At 41.6% G+C, this 19,990-nt stretch overlaps 1 protein-coding gene across 2 annotated transcripts in view; it reads left to right on the forward strand.

Moving 5' to 3' along the window:
* ELMO1 (engulfment and cell motility 1) overlaps window positions 1–19,990 on the forward strand; it is a 556,385-nt gene that overhangs the window by 205,074 nt on the left and 331,321 nt on the right. For both annotated transcript variants that reach the window (XM_065939966.1, XM_065939964.1), the window contains exons 9-13: window positions 1,267–1,418; window positions 3,528–3,606; window positions 10,145–10,195; window positions 12,860–12,982; window positions 14,631–14,762. In XM_065939966.1, the coding sequence (XP_065796038.1) occupies window positions 1,267–1,418; window positions 3,528–3,606; window positions 10,145–10,195; window positions 12,860–12,982; window positions 14,631–14,762 (537 nt within the window). The remainder of the gene's footprint in view (window positions 1–1,266; window positions 1,419–3,527; window positions 3,607–10,144; window positions 10,196–12,859; window positions 12,983–14,630; window positions 14,763–19,990) is intronic.

A 19,990-nucleotide genomic window follows, 5' to 3' on the forward strand; every position in this document is an offset into this window, starting at 1 on the left:
TCTTAAAAACCTTATACTCTTCCTATAGTCTGTATTATAAAATAATACCCTTTTGGAATATACTAGCATAATGTTACTTTACTTCTTTACGTCACTTATTTTCTATCCCCGAAATCCAGGTGTATCTGGAGGCGGAGAGCATATTGATAGCTGTACTTGCCCACCTCTCTTTCTCACTGTACCCTCTGCTTTCACTGGGGAGTCTTTGGGCTAAAAATGGTTGAGCTGGTAACTGCAAGTTGCCATGGTGCCTTTGAATTTTATCTTGTGCAGAGATGGAGAGGGAATGAGAAGGGGTCAAGGCAATAGCAAAAAGGGAAATATTCATTGACAAGGGGAAGCTATAAGTGTCAATTTGTCATGAAACCAAATAACTTTTAAGAAAGCAGTCATGATGATATAATAAGAGCATTTTAATATGAGTTGTCAACATACAGTAATAACATTTAATGAGGCCTCTAAAATAAAACCTTTATGGTACCCATGTGTTTGGTTTTCTGTGATCCATTATTCTAACCCTTATTTTACTTCCTTCTTACATTCTGATTTATTATGTTTGAGGCTTTAGTGATGAATTCCTTAGGGAATGTATTTTAGAGTTTAAATGACTATTTTAACTTTTAGCACTTCTAATTTAAATGGTTTCCTGTTTGCTAAATTTGAGAGTGATTAGAAGAATTTATTTTAACCATAAGAAATGGGAAGAATGGGGGAAAGAGCACTTCATTGAGGAATAAAAAGGAGATTAACCAGTAACTGAAAAGTTGCCAGTTGAACTGTGTTGACAAGTGTGATTTGTGTGAGTCCCTTAAGAATGTAACAGAAGCGTAGTAAGAACATAAAAGCCATGGGTTGTGTGGGTGAAGGAATAGCCTGGAAATGGAAGGCAGTGGCTATTAGTATATGTTGAAATTGCTCTCTCAGAGAAACACAAGAGTTCTTACAATATCTGCTCCTGAAAGCTGAAACTCAGAAGAACCGTTCCAAAAACACCAGACAGAATAATTCTTTGAAACCATCTCCTTTCTAAAATTGCTTATTACCAAATTAGAGAAATAGGCCACAAATAGCAGTTTGTAATAAGGTGGTGAACAGTCATTGTTGACACCATGCATTTCTGGCTATTCTGCTATAATTCCAGGTACTTTTCATACTGAATATCTGGTGTTTCTTACATGAGCTCCCGATTGACTTCATTTGCTCCTTTCTCTGCTTCTCCGCTCTGCTTACTGTGAGTGATCAATTGTGTCCCTCTTGGGTTTTCAGATAGCAAGTTTTGTCAACAAGTCGGCCATAGATGTCTCCATCCTGCAACGGTCCTTGGCCATTCTGGAGTCCATGGTGCTCAATAGCCACGATCTCTACCAGAAGGTGGCACAAGAGATCACTATCGGCCAACTCATTCCCCATCTTCAAGGGTAAGCGAGATTGACGCGGCCACGGCGGGAGGGAAGGTTCTTCAGGTAGACAGCTACCATGATGGTTTGGATGGTTTAATTAAACATATACAGAAAAAGACTCTTGATCCGGTGTATAATCAAACCATGCCTCGTGTTTGTCCGCCATCACGCTGACATGGCCCAGTGACTTGCCCTGGGTGTGCCCCTTGCCTGTTCTTAAGACTGGTGTATCCCGAGTGCCTTGGTAGGGACTCAGTTCTGGTGAACGTTGGTAGATAGTGTAGAGCTTTGCTTTTAATAAGATACAATAAAGCGATTTGTTCTCTTAAGTTCTCAATAGAATCTTTATCCTTAATCATACAGTATTTTCTGTGATATGAGAATTTTCATAGTTAATTAGGAGTTTTTAAAGCCAAACTTCTTTATTTATTTGTCTCCAGGTGATTACAGTAACCTTTTTCTTGTGTATTTTATAAAATACAAAATTTTAAGACACTTGATAGCTGCCCTAGCAGCCTTGGATTTTGGGGAAATCTCTCCTCCCCACCCTTAGATAACTAGTAAGGTTGCCTCTGATGATACGAGCCTGAGAAGGAATCCTTGTAGGATGCCACTTGATCAATGAAAGTATTTTGGATCGCAGGTGGCAAGAAGCATCCTGAGCTAGGACAGGGAGTTTATTGAAAGGATACTGGGGCATTTTATAGAACCGAGGAATGACTTGAGTAGCTAAGCCTTGGGAAGGACAGAAACTATGGCTTGCTTGGAGTTCTCACAACAGGCCTTTTCTCTGGCGTATTGGCTGGCAGTGATGTGACTTGGCTCCCAGTAACTGCTGCCCCTGGTCTCAGGTCACACTGGCAGATTTTCAAGAGGAAACCTGATTGGCCTGTTTGGGTTGGGGGTGTAAAATGGGGATTCAAGGGAGTATTCAGTAGTTCGCAATATACCAAAAATGTTGACTATGTGTTTATAATTAAACTTTGTATTAAACTACCAAAGTGCATTAGATCTTTCCTTCATTTGGGGGTAGGGGATGGTGACTAGAGTGTAAAATTGTAAGTCACACAAGCTATAGACTGTGGCCTCAGGGAAAATTAGCCCATGCTCTAAAATGATGATTTTGTGTGAAATCACTCTGGAAATGGTACCAATTTCACGTGTCCCTGAATGCGACCTGTATCAGCTTAAAAGTCTGTATCTTTCTTCTGAATCTCAAGGGCATCATTGTGCATTTGCAGTGCACTTTGCCAAGAGGAGAGTTTCTTATTTGCCAAATGCTGTACTAAAGGTTTTATGTGCATTACCTCATTTTATCCTAAAAGCAGCTCCTTGAAATGAGTGTGTTTTTACCCAGCACTCCAGATGAGGAAGCTGTGTAGGGACACCCTGTGAACTTGTCCAAGGCCACACAGCCAGCCAGTGGGGCACTGCACTTAGAATTTCATCCTTCCTGAGGCTGTGTAATAAGCTCTGCCTCTTTCTAAATTCTCTCTAAATGTAGCTCACCGGCCTCTGCTCTTTGTTTATGCCTTGGGTCCTTCTTATTTACTATTTGTGCTGTGCTGTGCTTAATATTTGCTATTTACCCTGCACCTAACTGTAGATCTTGGCTTCATTTGGAATTTCTGATTTCATTCCTGTGAAAAGCAAGTTTGTAAACATAAAAACCTATCCTTCTTATTCTTTAAAAGTTTCTAGTTGGAAATAGATTTTTAGAATATGTAATATTGCCATGGAGACAAAGCAGTTTCTTCTATAATAAGCCCAGGAATGTGGGGACACCCAGGACTATTCCCAGATGTACTTCATGCATCAGACAGAAAATTACACACACACACACACACACACACCCTGGTCCATATTTTTAACTCTAATAGAGGAGAAGGGAAGAGAGCCAACTGGCCACCTTTATCTCTGGGTGAGTGTGTTTTGTCCAGCTAGCAATAGTAATTGTCTCCTCACATGTTTCCAGCTTTTAATGGTTGAAATACACAGTGCTGACTGCATTCTCTGGGTCCTGCCTTTCTCTCTCACTTTTTTGGGGGGAAATAATCATGACCCTTATCGTGGTCTCCCTGAGGGGTGGTCTTTTCTGACTTTGTATGTTGTTCTGTGTCTTTATAGGACAGATCAAGAAATCCAGACCTATACCATTGCAGTGATTAATGCACTTTTCCTGAAGGCCCCTGATGAGAGGAGGCAGGTAAGTTGCATTTCTTCTGTCTTAAAGCCTGTGCCCAGGGCTGACAAGCTTTGGTGCAGGGAGAGCCCTCCCCTTCCAATCCCAGGAACTCCTCTGGGGTTCTCTGCTGCTCTGTGGTTTGCCTGGCCAGACTGGGATCATTCACAGATCCAGTGGGAGCTAGTTGGAGATGAAGTGTTTCAGAGGTAAAGCCCTTTCATCATGTGAAACCTAGTATAGAAGCCCCAGACAAAGAGCTGAAAGAAAGAGGAAAGTGCTTTTGTGGTGGATGCAGAGTTAGAAGCCCCTGTGGTCTTCCATCATTTCACTAGATACTCACTGGGGCCAGGGAGGGATTGTCCCCATTTTCCTGATGAGGAAAGCTAGACTCTGAGAACTGTCACACTTTGCTTGGGGGAGATGTGAGGTGGGAAGATGGGAAAGGGAACGTGTAAATTGCTGCCGCAGTCGAGAGAACCTTTCATCTGTAAGAGAGGCTCTTTGCCTAGTGATATTTCTGTCGTCCGTGTGTGAACGTGCCCGGGAAGTGAGCAATTCATTTCCTCTCCTCTGTGTCATCAGAAGGACGGAACCCCTTAAATGTACCTGCTTGAAATGTACCCTTCAATACTGTCCTTTGTCAATCTTTGGTTCTTCTTCAGCAAGGGAAAGGACGATTATAAAGTGGCTGTGGAAGAAGTGGCGCTTTTGCATGTCTTAGAACTTGGCTCATATCTCAGAATCCTTTCTTTTTTTCTTTTTCCAGCAACATAATATACTTGTTACCTTGGTCACAATTGACTCCCTTTAGAAACTAGATGGAAATATGAGATCTTCCAGCGTTTAGAAAGTATACTGGGGAGCTTATGACAGTTACTAATAAATTGCTTTAGAAGAATTTAGGTTAGCATACTACTGAACATTGTGTCAAGAATTTTATTTTTTTACTTTATTTTTTCGTTGCCAGGGATTTTAAACCTCAGTGGCTAAATATGAGGGTTTCTGGTTTGTTTTCCATTTATGTTTGTTTGCTCATTCCTAGGAGTTACATTTGCACATAAGCAGAGTGGCTTTCTAGTTTCCTGTGCTTTTGGTTTGGTGTTGGCTGGAGCCAGGAGGTGCCTGCCCTCCCCAAGCCTATTTTCCAGGCTGGATTTTTCAGGGCAGCTTTGCAGATCTTAAGTGGGATCATAGGCAGGGCTGCTCCTTTTATATTTATATCTAAATACTGGGAGCATGATAATTCCCATCAGGCCAGCAAGTTGCCTAATATGGGCATCACAGAGAAGCTTGATTCTTCTGCTAGCCAGACCAGGGATGCCTGGCTAGACCAATGATAGCTGCTTGTAGAGTGGGGTCAAGAGCCAGGCCATAACACTGACCTAGACTCTTGAAACTGTCTTTCCCTCTGTAGCTAGATTAGAGGAAAGGAAAGCTCACGCTCACCCCACGTGCTACAATTTCACTAAGATCTCTGCATCTCGACATGAGTAAGATGCATACCTCTTGCATCTTTCTGTTACACTAAAACTACTGTTAATCTGACTAATTGGAATTGAATGACCATGAAGAAATAGGGAATTAGATGCCAATCTATGCTGACTTCAGGGTAATGATAATGATGAAAATATAATGGGGTACCATTATACTAGAAATGCCATTAACATTAGGCTTGAATTCTGCTAATCAAATCTTTTTTATTTTTGAAAAATTAGGCTATTTGAAACTGACATAGCACAGTTTGTACGTATATTACTATATTAATACTTAATCACTAAGAGTAGCCTAATAACATTAAATCACTTAAGTAAACAATTCAACTAAGAAAGGGTGCTTATCAATCAGCAGAAAATTCAGATTTTAGTCTTTGAAATAGAAATGACAATTCTTGTCTATAGAAAATTAACTTGGATTTTATAGACTATGTTGAATTTAAGATGAATCAGTGTATGTTGTTTGTCAAGAAAATGAATATTTTGATTTTTAATTTTTAAAATACTTTCTAGTGAGTTAAGAGAGAGTTGGCCCTAAAAATTATTTCACGTTCATAATGAAGGAAAGTTTATTTGTCATTATTTTTTGAATACCAGTGGAATCTGATAAAGCAAAAGCTCATGCTAATTGGTAATATCTTACTGTATGTTATATATTTGTTATTGATTTATATTTTGCAAGATTGAAAGTTCTGAAATTTTTTGGCAAATAGGAAAACTTGCCAAAGCCTGTCACCAATAATATTTGAGAATCTGCCTTGCAAACATGTTTTATGTCATTTCTTTTAATCCTAATATCTATAGAAAATCTTATGATTTCTATTTTATAAATGAGGAAATTGAGAATCAAAGAGGTAAGGAACTTGACTGGCTGCTGAGCTGATTAAGGGTCCACACTAGAATCCCAACCTCATTCTTGCTCTTACCTGCAAAGCATCCCACTGAATGCCGGTCAAGGAAGCATCTCCTGCACAATGGCCTTGTATTTGCTGGCAAAGAACTTCCTGATACTTGGGAGACATCAAGTCCATTTTCTTACTCCAGTTAGATTAAAACATAACCTTAACACTTATTTATTGGATTTACAGAAATGTCCCTTTTTTTGTTTTTTTTTTTAAAGCTTTTGGACATTGGATAAATTCCACTTCAGTCAAAAATTTTTATTTATTTCAATATCTCTTTCCAACTCGAGGTCATACATATTGGTAGGACTCCATTATTTGTTTTTTTTTTTTCTTCTCAAAATGTTAATAAATTTGGAAGGATTTTAAATACCTATACCTTATCTCTGCTTTTACTGAAGAAGAATACCACCAAAGTCAGATCTTTTTACTTGGCAGGCAAACCTAAGCGACGTTTTTGTTTTGCATTCATGGAGTTGACCTGCCTGAAGGAGCACTGACCTTATGATGGGGATATAACTGCCTCCCGTGTAATGGTACCCTGTCAGCCTCCCTGGGAGGTGAGGGGTCGGGTCATATCTGCCTCTCAGATAGTGGAGAGGCTCCCTTTCCTGCCCAAATGAAGGGGAAGGGTGCTTGTTTTATGGAAGAGGGGATTGTTGTTAGGTGGGCAAATGGATCCTTTTTCTTACAATTAGTTGCCATTAATCATTTTATTACTTCCATGATGAAGAAGTTTGTCTGATCCCTTCCAAATTTCTCTACAAAACCTATGTTTTGATAAGCATTATTTAAAAATACACACACACACACACAAGAAACCTTTTAGCTTAAAGATTTGGTAGAAAAATCAGAAAATACAGATTACAAAGGAAGAAGTTTTAAAAACACCTATAATTGCATCCCCAGAGAGGGAAACACTGCCACTACTCACCCCTGTGGGACTCTCATAGGCTTACTTCCTACTTTATTTTGTGCAAAGACTTCCCCTCAGACATCATTTTTCACTAGATGTGATCATACTGCATGCACTGTTTATTTTTAAAAATGCTTTTAAAACTAGACATGATTTTGTGGACATCTTTCCATGTTAATATATCTATACAGGCAGACCTCGTTTTACTGCATTCTGCTTTATTGTGCTTCACAGATACTAATATATATATACATTGAATGTTTGTGACAACCCCGCATCAACCAAGTTTACTGGCACCATTATCCAACAGCATTTATTCACATGGCATCTTTGGTAATTCTTGCAAATTTTCAAGCTCTCCATCAGCAAAAATGCTTATGAGTCAATGAAGACTTAGATGATGTTATGATTTTTTAGCAATCTGTCCTGTGCTTAGTCGCTCGGTCATGTCCGACTCTTTGTGACCCATGGACCGTGGCCCTCCAGGCTCCTCTGTCCATGGGAATTCTCCAGGCAAGAATACTGGAGTGAGTTGCCTTGTCCTCCTCCAGGGGATCTTCCTTACCCAGGGATCGAGCCCAGGTCCCCTGCATTGCAGGCGGATTCTTTACCATTGCAACCACCAGCAAGAAAGTATTCTTAATGGTTCACTCAAACCATTCCTTAATATTGGACAAAAAAATCCATGATGTAGATGAGGATTTTTCCATTTTCTCTCTTATCAAGCACTGGTTCTTTTAAGAGGGTAACAAAATGTTTTATGTACTTTGTTTTCTTAGACATAATGTATTGCATACTTAATAGACTACAGTATAGTGAAACATAACTTTTGTATGCACTTGAAAGCCAAAATATTAGTGTGAGCTAATATTAATCAAGGCATTTGCGGTCTGAAACTGAACTTGCAACATCTCTGCGGTATGCTGGTATTCATATCCATATTTATATTTATCTGTATACTTTTATCCTGGAGAAGGAAGTGGCAAGCCACTCCAGTATTCTTGCCTGGACAATCCCATGAACAGAGGAGCCTGGCAGGCTGTAGTCCATGGGGTTGCAAGAGTCAGACACGACTTAGTGATATACCACAATCATATACTTTTATATCATCCTAATGATATAAAATACTCTCCATAGATTCTCAAGTTCTCTCAAATCATCCTTTAAAATTGGACAAAAATAATCCATGATATGGACAAGGATTTTTCTGTTTTCTCTCTGATCACGCTCCAGTTCCTTTAAGAGGGTAGCAGACTGTTTTATCATTCATTCTCTACTCTGCATCAGTCACTGTGCTGTGGGCTGGGAATGCAAAAATGAAAAGGACAGTCTGTGTGCCCTTGAGAGGACCATACTCTTCTGCAGAAGATAAATGTCATAAGTAGATCTTTATAATAACTACTCTAGTAAATGTTGGAAGTATATCATCCCTTCTAACTTATTTTAAAGCTTTATAAGTTGATAGACTAATATAGACTTCCTGATGACTCCGCAGTAAAGAATCCCCCTACAATGCACTAGACACAGAGACATGGGTTTGATCTCTGGATTGGGAAGATCCCCTGGAGGAGTAAATGGCAACCCACTCCAGTATTCTTGCCTAGAGAATCCCCTGGCCAGAGGAACCTGGAGGGCTATAGTCCATGGGATCGCAAAGAGCCAAACACGACTAATTGACTAAGCAGATCTATGTCAGGCTAACATAGGCACAGAGGATTTGTGCGTGCGTGCCAATAAAGCAATACTTTTATTTTTATAAAAGAAAAGGAATGAAAGGAATGTTGGGCTTTTGTTTTTCTTCTGGTCCAAGATAAAAAAAAAAAAGATGGACTTTTTCTGTTTTGATCATGAAGAAGGCATGCTTTCTTCACCCCGTGGAAGGGCACTGCCTTCTGGATCACCAGTTAACTTATTTCTGAAGGTGTCCTTGTCCTTGCCTTCTTGTTTTTAAGAGATTGGAAGAGGATTCAGCATTGGATTTTGACTGATGCAGTCTCTAGCCTTTTTAGATCACCTTAGAGTATTTGTACACGTGTCTCTTTAATGCTGTGGATGAGCAGGGACGTTAACATTAAGCTGTAATGTCTAACAGAGTGCTCTGAATTTCCATCCCTTTTCTCTCCTACTTGCTTTCCTTTCTGTGGTGGCGATGGCCGTTAGGTTGGTGTAGACAGCAGTGTTGACATCCTTGATTGTCCTCTGACTGTAAGTCCCCACGTTCCCTTCGTCAGCACTCAGCAGGCCCTGCGCCCTCATTCTGCTCCTGTCCAGCCCTGCCTGCGCACCCCCGTGTACTTCCTCCCCCTGTTCTGAGTTCGCCTTGCTTTCTACAAGTTTATTTTGACTTTGATCAAATTCATGGTTGTGTTTTTAAATCATAACTTAGTTTCTTCTCTACTCAGTAAGAGTCGTGACACTAAAATTACCCCCTCCACCAATAAATGTTCCAGTAACTTCCTGAATATGAGCAGTATTTTTCCTTTTGGATGTCTGTACCCCGATTGCATTCAGTTGTTTAATTTTCCCTTAGTATTTGACAATGTTTAGAAAGAGCATCTGTAAATCATGTCATTTAATAAAATCACCTGCAAAACCTCTATGCCAGTAAGCTAGGCCAATACATAGTCTGCAGAACTGAGGCCCTGGAAGATCGGGTGTGGGCCTAGAGCAGAGTGTCTGCCCAGATGTCTGTCCTTTGCTAAAACTTCACTCAGTTCACTTGCATAGACTGTTAGGCCTTGGGGTATGTACTACTCAATGTGTGGTTTTGCACAGATTCAGATGAAATGGCTTTTAGAAGTCTTAGATCTTTAAAGTGATGGCTCTCTAGCATTGGAATCTCTTAGGTGCGGGCATATGTTGCCTTGTAGTAACAACTCTCTGCACACATATATATTCTAATAAAAGCTCATGAGCCATTTCAGTGGAGAGCCACTGCTCTCATTTGGAGTGTTTGGTTTTGATTAATACTCACCTTTCCCTGGAAGGAAGAAATTCAAAAAAAGAAACAAAAAGAGAAAGAAAGAAGTCACAGGTGCCAAATTTCTTTCCTTTGCTTTTGGACATTGCTGTATCATCTAAACAACATTCACAAAGTCAGTTGAGTAGTACAGTCCATTTGAGCCCTTTCTTTGGTAAGAAATACTGCTGATATCCAGTTTTGAACCACACCCCAGAATAAAATCATTTGGGGCCACGTGGAAATGTTTCTAACTGATGCTTGTGTGTCTGCGTGTTTTCTTCCACAGGAGATGGCAAATATTTTGGCTCAGAAGCAGTTGCGTTCCATCATCTTAACGGTGAGTACCTGTGTGCTGTGAGCACCTTGTTGGGGAAGAAGGGTCTGGTGGATTTATTGATCTCCTGTTTTGGCTTGTTTTGTGGTTTGTTCTGTGACTTGCTTGTGTGATCAAGCAGTGGGAAGTAGAAAGGAGGTAAAAGTGTGCTTTTGGAAATGGAATAAATAAAGCTTTTCCCCAGGGATGGCCTTGTGATTGGAGGGTGGGGGTCCCTGGAAGAGAGAAACACCTTGTGGCAGGTTTATTATACTCACCAGAGCTTTAGCTTTGTATTTAAGGAAATTAGGGACTTCTTGACTTTAACAAATCCACCAATATGAGCTAATACCGTTTTTAATGAGGAAACTAGAGAGAAACATATCAGACTCTGAGAGAAGTCCTGAAATTTTGAGCATCATTTTCCTGGGCCGTTTTGCCAGAGAAAGGCAGGAAAGTCAGGCATGAAACCCACTCATTCACTGTGACGCAAAAAATACCTGAAACCTCAGTCGAGAAGAAGCTCTGCATGTTATGTTGTGAAAGTTTAGAAGTAAATCAAATAGCAAGATTTCCTTAGGCCTTATCTGCTACTTGACTTTTAACTAAAGGCTGAAAGAAACATGTGTGATTGATTCTTCTGCTTACCAAAAAAAGAGTAAAGATTTATGTGTGTGTAATTCCAAAAAGGAGTTCTGCAAGCATATAGTTACACACACACATACACATACATTCCAATATCATGAGGCCATTAAAAATTAAAAACCTTATGAGGGCAAATAAAATAAATATCCTAGAATCCAAAGCCAATAATAATGACTACAATTTGTCATCAAGTTTGATGTTAAACTTCCTGGCTGTTAAGGATAAAGAGAAACCATATGAGTGTACTTTTCATTACTTGATAAAAGGGGTACCCCAGGTCTTTGGAGGATGACATATTTCCACCCCCTGGAACTAGAATCTGAAACGGGTGTTGTCGGAACATTCTAATATATTCTTTGTCCAAGAATGGTTTTGTAGAAATTGCAGAGGGATTCAAAATACGGTTATTTTTATACTCACTCTCCATAAAAGTGGAAGCAACAATATTCATCATAGAGCAATGAAGGTATTTGTGTAGGGGGTGGAAAGTAGGGTGATGAAAGAGTAGAAATCTGGAATTACAGTCTTAGCCTGTTGTTGATATCACCTTCATGTGGCAGTTGGAGTTAGAATGCCCAGAGATGGAGTGGGTGAAATGACTGTAGCTACCATGTCTCAAAGATCACTGTACTTCAGCGTGACTTTTTAAATGAGATCTTGATGACTGGAAGTTCGAAGTTGGGTCGTATTCTCTGGCAAGAACTTAGAGTGCAGATACTGTTGAGTTACTAATAAAATAAATAGCCATATGCTTTAGTGCCCATACACTTTGGACACTAAACATGTACCAAGAATTCACATTCTGTTGGGAAGATTGGAGGATATGAGGTTTGATTTTTTCCCCATCCCATTGCTGGGCTTCCCACCCTCCGACCCACCTAATTTTTGTTCAGCGACCTCCTTCTCTGTCTTGTTCTTCACCCCACCTCTGCTTTAATTGGCTGTTTCATCGTGGTGCTCAGAGCCTGGCTGTGGAGCCCAGGTGCACGGCAGGCTCAGGGCACCCAGAGAAAATTCCTTGAGACAGCAAGACATGGTTGGCCCTAGTAATTCAAAATAACTCATTCGAGTGGGTGTTTCACCACTCTGACCGGTTGGTTGGCATTTTACAAAGTATTTATTTACTTATTTGCCTGTACTAGGTCTTAGTTGAAGCATGCAGGATCTAATTCCCTGCCTAGGGATCGAACCTGGTCATCCTGCGTCGGCAGCACAGAGTCTTAGCCACTGAACCGCCAGAAAAATCTCTGGTTGACTGGCATGTTTAAGGCACAACTGTGGTTTCTGCCAAAGCAGATGCGTATTAGGTCCAAGTCTTGAATTCCATTTCAAACCCAGCCCTTGAGGGGACAAAGGCCCACATATTATAGTCTCCTGTCACTCCTTTTATATTTATTCCATTTTGGTTCTAAGGGGAAGGGTCACTTTCTAAAAAAATACTTACTCACTGCATTGTGGGGGTAGTGGTCACTATATAGTGTCCACAGTGAATTAATGACAGATCTGATAGTTACTTTGCCTTGTGTGATGCTTCTGAAGCTCTCCCTGTTTAGATGTGGGGTCCCTTCTCAGAGACAGCTGTAGGGTAAGAGGATGGCAGAACTGCTAACAGTACATGGGTACAGTTTATTTTTCTGGCAAGGTAAGCAGGCAAGGAGTGCTTCTCTTGTAGAAATCCACAGCTCTCCTCAAGATGCTCTCATTTTAGGCACACCTTCCCTTACACGCCTATAATAGCCACCAAATTTCCAATTCCTTCCGCACCGCCACTCTTCCCTGAATGCAGTAGGTCTTTCCCCAGTTCTGGCCCAAAGATCAGGAACCTTACTGGATCCTGAAATGTAAAGGAAAACTCCAGGGTCAACTGTGCATGCATCTTTCTCCTGAAAGTGTTTCCACCCACCTCCATGCCCCGTGCTTCCAAATGAGGTCTTCTGAGGTTCTACTTTGCATCATGATGGGGGTGGGGTGGGTGAATTAGGTTACTTGCTGTTACTTTCTTCCTTTGTTCAAAAAAGTTTCACCCGTGAACCATCTCCCTAGCACGTCATCCGAGCTCAGCGGCCCATCAACAATGAAATGGCACACCAGCTGTATGTGCTGCAGGTGCTGACCTTTAACCTTTTGGAAGATAGGATGATGACCAAGATGGACCCCCAGGACCAGGTGAGTGCTCATTAGACAACAGTCAGAGCGTATGAGGGAAAGAACACCCTTAAAAGTCTTCTCTAGAGCTTCTTAGAAACCAGGAGGCTTTTCATGATGATAATATTATTATCATATCAGAACTTAGGGGAATGGATTTAAAATTTAGATGAATCTAGGATCAGAGAGGGATTCTCTGACAGCTCAGTGGGTAAAAACTCCTCTCTCAATGCAGGAGACACAGGAGACAGGGGTTCAATCCCTGGGTCAGGAAGATTTCCTGGAGTAGGAAATGGCAACCCACTCCAGTATTCTTGCCTGGAAAATTCCATGGACTGAGGAGTCAGGCAGGCTACGGCCCAAAGGGTCGCAAATAGTTGGACACGACTGAGTGACTAAGCATGCTCAAGATCATAGAATAAAATAAATTAATTATTTTGTTATGCATTGAACACATGCATACTCTTTCCTTATTGGATAAGAAAGCCTGACGTTGCATGACTGCAAACGCTGACGCTTGGCTCCAATACCTTCAATGGTGATAGCTTGGAGTCAAGTCCCCAGGACACAGAGCCACTTGGTAGCTCTGTGTGATGTGGCTTCTACAGGCTGAGAGAGTATTTCTATCCTCCAGTGGTCAGAGCCAAGGGTGGAGGTCCCAGGTTACATCTGATTTCTGGGCTTCCATTTCTGTCAGTTGGCTCTCTGCTATAGAGCTCTCTAGGTCTCTGGCTGTTGTGCTTGAGAGGTTAAGTCTTGATCCAAAAGGCTCTGGGGGAACTTTACTGTGTGAGGGCAGAGTGAGAGGAAACAGCTGGGAGAGCTGCTGTAGCATATTTGCAGCTTAAACAGCGCTGCAGCTTTGGAAAGGAAAACACTCGTTATTGGCACGTGAGGGTCTGATCTCTGGCAGATGTGGACACACATGCGAAGTGTGTAACTGCCGCAGCACTTCGTTCATGGCGTGAGGCCACGCGATTAAGAATGATCCAGAGGCTTCCAGCGGCCGTCTAATGTGCCCCACACTTCTGGCAAGGCCAAGTGCAATCATCACAGAGAGATGAGACTGCCTTATGACTTCTAGTTTGAGAGGCAATGCATCCGGAGGTGGAACAGCCCTCCCCTTCTTGGAAACCTCCTCCTTTTATGTAAAAGATACATGCCTTTTTCTTATTGTGGTTAAACATGCATCACAGAACCTTTACCACTTTAACTATTTTTCAGATTTGTCTCTATGAAGTCACTTAGTGGAGTTAGGGATCCCTTATCACTTACCTAATGTTCTTAAACCTTATGTGCCTCTCACTTTATTTCTGATAGTACAGGACTTCAAGATCCTCTAACTTGGCTTTTTCCAATCACAAGCCTTCCATCATATTTGGGGCTCTCATTGAGACTGTCACAGGGCAGTTGATACCAGAGCTCCAAGGGGCTTAGCCATGAGGATAACTGTGGAATAAAGCCAGGGCTGACCAGCAGGGAGAGTGGCAGGAGGGGAAAAAAAAGTTCACAGAGCTTTAACTTAGAACACTGGTTGCCTTTTATCTGTTTGCCTTTTGCCTGTACCCAGTGATTCATTTAGACCCTGGGGAATGAGGGAGTAGATGAAACGTCACAGAATGAAGACAGCTCTCTCTCCCTCCCTTTTTTTCCTTCCTAATCCCTTCAGGCTCAGCGGGACATCATATTTGAACTTCGAAGAATTGCTTTTGATGCAGAGTCTGAACCAAATAACAGTAGTGGCAGCATGGAGAAGCGCAAGTCCATGTATACTCGGGATTATAAAAAACTTGGCTTCATAGTAAGTAAGCCATCTCCAGTAAGCTCTCTCCTTCCAGCACCGGGGGCCTGACCTCAGCCACATAAGCGAGGTCTCCTCCGAGCCTGTGGTCCTCCTGTGCCTTGCAGAATAGTTTCCACATCTTCCAGATGTTTAGCTGATTTAAACAGGATCACATGAAAATCTCTTCTGGCTACAGCGGAATGGAATAACTTGTACAAGTGTGACTAATACTGAGTTTGTTTATTCAGTTCTGATTAAGTGTAACCAAGAGTAGTTAGCCCGGAAAGCATCTAGACTTCGTTAGATCTACTTCACAGGAGGCTGAAGATTCTATTTACATGAAATGGGTGATGGCAACTGTGGCAGAAACCTTATTTGGGGCTGGTGACTGGGTTATTCACATATGTCTATTCCATATCAAAATCAGATTGAGAGTCTCCTGAAATTTAATCATGGTGTGACATGCAGTTTATATTGTCCTAAAAGTTTTGTCTTGCTACGGATGCTAATTAGTTACCACTTAGATTTTCTTTTTACTTAGTTTGCAGATCGGAACACAGCCTTGTCCTGAATATAATCTGTTGTTTTTGTTTCTGCTTCCGGTCCATTTTTGCTTTTATCGTTATCACATTTCTATATGACCTTTGGCTTATTAACCTCAAATTCTGCAGGTGTAAATTTGGGTTTCTTTCTACCTCCTTCATAACCAACATAAATGAGACTTCTATCTTCAGTAATTAGAAATCATCGGGCATTATTTTATAACTCAAATACCCTTTCCTTGAATATACATACACACACTAATATTAGTATTCATTTGTACACATTGGTATTTATGCTTTATTGTTATTTGGAAAACCTTGTCTTTTGTGGGAATTCTTTGAAAATGTTTCCACATCAGTTATATGCATTGTTTTTCATTACTGAAGAGTTTTTATTATATGAGTGTACTACAGTTTATTTAGCCAAGCTCTTTTACTGAGTATTTCAGTGTTTTAAAGTTACAGCTAAGTCTGCAATTAACATCTTTGCCTCTCAGTATTGATGTACATCCTTGATCATGTCATTAGGATAAATCCATGGAACTAGCATTTCTATGATATATATTTTTAAAGTTTTTGATATCATCAAATTGCTTTCCACAAACACTGGGTAATTTCCATTTTAACCATTAGTGCATCAGAGTAACTTTTTAATAAACCTCTCCAATAATATTTGTAAAACTAGAAAAAACATAATAATTTGATGTTATGCCTTTTTTACTGGTAGTCTTAACATGCTTTTTCTAATAAGAACACTTGTGAAGCATTGTATTCAGCTTCGCAACTTGCTTTACAGAGCTTCATTTTTATGCTGTCATATCCCAAATTTTGACTTTGACATTCCCTTTGATCTTTTAGCTGACTCTGTTTTTCTAAATTTTAGCAAAAAACTCCAAGACTGATGGAGAGGTCAGAGTCCCTGTGCTTGGTGTGTGTCGATGATCAAGGTTCCAAGGTGGCCCCGGTCCTGCTCTCACCCACCTGTGTGTTGGCAGACAGGTTACTAGGGAGTTAGCCGTGGAACTGTGGATGCAGCTCGAATTCTACCTCCCGACAGTTCCTTCCAGGTTTTATTTTAATGTGTTGACTGGGGAAAGTGAAAGTGAAAGTTAGTCGCTCAGTCGTGTCTGACTCTTCGTGACCCCATGGACTGGAGCCTACCAGGCAACTCTGTCCATGGGATTCTCCAGGCAAGAATACTTGAGTGGGTTGCCATTTCCTTCTCCAGGGGATCTTCCCGACCCAGGAATTGAACCTGGGTGTCCTGCACTGCAGGCAGATTCTTACCTTTTGAACCACCAGGGAAGCCCCATGTTTAGCCAGAAGTCATATGCAAATCACCTGGGAAGTTGTGCAAAATCATCCAACCTCCTACCCTTAGGTCTTATCAGAATGGCCAGGGAAAAGACCAAGGTGTGTACATTTCGAGCTGCTTCGCCTTGATCCTGATATTCTGTCCCGGAGAGCCTGGTGGTAGGGTACACCTGAGTTACTGCCACTTCATGGTCCTCCTTTTGATACTGCTTGGATTTCTAGTGCATTTGAACAATGTGGAAAATGCAAAGTGTCCTCTTTACACACACTGATCCCTGGACACAATGCGTCTCTGACCCAGGTCCTAGTGGTTTTTGTCGGGGCCAGTTGGGTCCCAGAACACACAGTGTCACCTCTTGTCCTGGGCATGTGTCTGAGGGACGGAGGAGAGAGGGAAGTTGAGGAAAGACCACTCGGTAGGACTTGGGTTATCCCAGCTTTTTGTGTTACTGCAGGTCTCTAGGAAGGATAGACTTAACGAGGGTGGGAGGTATATCTTTTTTATTTCCATGCTTTGGTCCTGTGTGAAATCTCCAGGGTATCCCACAAGCCAAACTCAGTGATTTTTCTCTATGGAGCTCCATCTGTCTTAACACGATTGATAATTCCTTCCATAGTTGGCTTCTGGGGTCTGTCTCTGTGTTAGTTTTCAACGCCTGCTGAGTGTTTTTTGCTTTCTGAGTACTTTATGGAGAAAGTTGCATTTTTAAAGTAAAAGTTAATTTGATGTGGCTTTAAGGCCTTCAGCACTTATGTGGCCTCCACTCCAAGGATTTGAAAAGTCATTTAAAAAAAAAAGAAGCAAAGATCTTGAACAGAGAATAACCAAAATGGAGTGTTGATTTCCTTCATTGTTCCCTGGTACTTTCTTTGAGCTCTCAATTTTAGTCCTTCCTCTGAAACGTCTTCCAGGCCATGATCTTGCATCAGGTAATGGAGAAACTGAAAAGACTAGTTAGTCATGATTTCTAATGCTAGAAATGATGCAACCACTTTCACAAGCAGAAATTTTCTCTTTTGACTACGTGTCATCAGAAATAGACAGGCCTCAATGACACCCCACTCTAGTACTCTTGCCTGGAAAATCCCATGGAGGGAGGAGCCTGGTGGGCTGCAGTCCTTGGGTCGCGAAGAGTCGGACACGACTGAGCGACTTCACTTTCACTTTTCACTTTCCTTCACTGGAGAAGGAAATGGCAACCCACTCCAGTGTTCTTGCCTGGAGAATCCCAGGGACGGCGGAGCCTGGTGGGCTGCCGTCTAAGGGGTCGCACAGTCGGACACGACTGAAGTGACTTAGCCGGAGCAGCACTAATGGAAACACAGGCTGGTGGTGCCACCTAGAGGCCATTGTGCAAAACGCAGAAAACTGATGGAGAACAAGTGTCCGGCCCGGAAAGCTCTGGATGCAGTAAGCTTCCTGATAAAAGGATTCTCTCTGTGCTTCCAAAGGAGGAGTAATCTTGTCTGTAAACTCCTTACCGACCTCCTCCACAATCTGAGATTTGGGTAACCTTTTGGATATCTTTGAAGAAAAGTTCAAGTCATATAAGATTGTAATTCCTCTTTTTAACATCTGAGTAGGAAATGTTAAGTGACAAATTTTTGGAGTTGAGTGAGTTTAGATTTTAATTCCATCCTTCCCACTTAAAAAGTCACTTACTACTAACGAGTCATTTATTAATAACTGGCCAGTCGGGCAGTTATTTGAGCTTTCCTGGTGGCTCAATGGTAAAGAATACGCCTGTAGAGCAGGAGACGCAGGAGGTGCAGTTTCGATCCCTGGGTTGGGAACATTCCCTGGAGAAGGGCATGGCAACCCACTCCAGTTTTCTTGCTGGGAAAATCCCATGGATAGAGGAGCCTGATGGGCTACAATCCATAGGGTGGCAAAGAGTCGGACGCAACTGAAGCGACTTGGCGTGCAAGCACGGGGCAGTTATTTAACCTATTTGGGTGTCCGTTTCCTCAGGATGAAACTGGGCAGGTGCTCTTCTATTTGGCAGCTGCTGGAGGGCCCTGCAAGACCATCTTTTAGCAACTGGCCTTGCACCTGGCTTGGCAGAGGCTCCCAGCCAATGGCACCTCCCTCCCTTACTTTTCGGAGAGCACATATCGAGGAAATCATAGGCAGCTTTTTACGTTTTCTGAAGTGGAGGGGCCGTTGCTCCAACAAGGCAAGAAGAACAGTTTGTTACCGGATAATAAAGCACGACACTTTTGAGAAGGCAGATGGGCCCCACATTTCTTCTCAGCGCAGCATCCCAACAGAGCAGATTTTTCTGGTGAAATCATTCTAAAGTCCCAATCTAAAGTGGCTAAATGGCTTGTATGGTTAGTCATAACACAGAAAAGCACTTGCTCTTAACACAAAGCTGCTTATTCTTCCAAGATCTTTTAGTTAATGGTTTCTGAGTTGCAAAATGGACATGCTTGTAGATTCCCTGGTAAGAAGAGGGAGTTGGGAATGTCTGCGTTAATACTAATCTTATTGGAACTTCTAAGAAGGGGTATGTGTGCTTCTCAATGTGACAGAAGGCAGATTCACATTTTTAGAGTGATTTTATTTTGAAAACACAGGAAATACCTTTATACAGACCATGCCCTATTGACTATAATGACTAGGAACTGTGCAGAATGCTTTGCATACTCTGAGAAGAGTTGAGTTCCTGGCCACAGACCCTTTAGAACATGACTGTCTTGATGTCAAATTGATAGCTTCTCTATTTGTGGATTTTACCTTTGTCCAGTCTAAAAGTAGGTATCTGTAGTTCTTTTTTCTTGAGCCCTCTTGGACTAAGGCAGATGTCAAAAAATGGAAAAGAGTGGGTTTTTTCCTTAGTTGCCTTTTTCTTTTTCTTCAGCTTGACTGGGGATAAAATAAGCTCATTTTTAAAAAGAAACTCTTTCTGAACAGCATAATGTGCTTTTAATATGAAGTGTTTTGATAAGCATTTACCTTAACATTTTCAGATGGTCTTAACAGAAAAAAAAATGGGTAACATGTGATGGTGAAACAAGGTACTGGGGAAAATATTATTTCAGAATTAAGACTCTTTTAAAATGTAGTTGAGGTAAAATAAGGCCAGCTCTGCCCCTGTACATGATTGTTGTTGAACAGGCAAGTTGTTATTCGTAAATCCCAAGAGGAGGGAGCATGTGACCTCACAGGAACATAAGGGGCCACTAGGGTCGGTCAGGAGACAGAGAGAGCAAGGGGAAAACACAGGCAACAGCCTTTGTTGTGGTTTCTGCGGGAAAGCCAAGGCACAGCGGGTAAGCAGACTCAGAACTAGCTGGTTTGATTAATCTCCCTGAGTTCTGGAGCCTGCATGCTGCCCTGCATTGTCCGGTACTTGGCCCTGTGTTCATTAGGGCCGGTGGATGGTG

This window comes from Muntiacus reevesi, chromosome 6, assembly GCF_963930625.1.
Source record: "Muntiacus reevesi chromosome 6, mMunRee1.1, whole genome shotgun sequence".
NCBI lineage: Eukaryota > Metazoa > Chordata > Mammalia > Artiodactyla > Cervidae > Muntiacus > Muntiacus reevesi.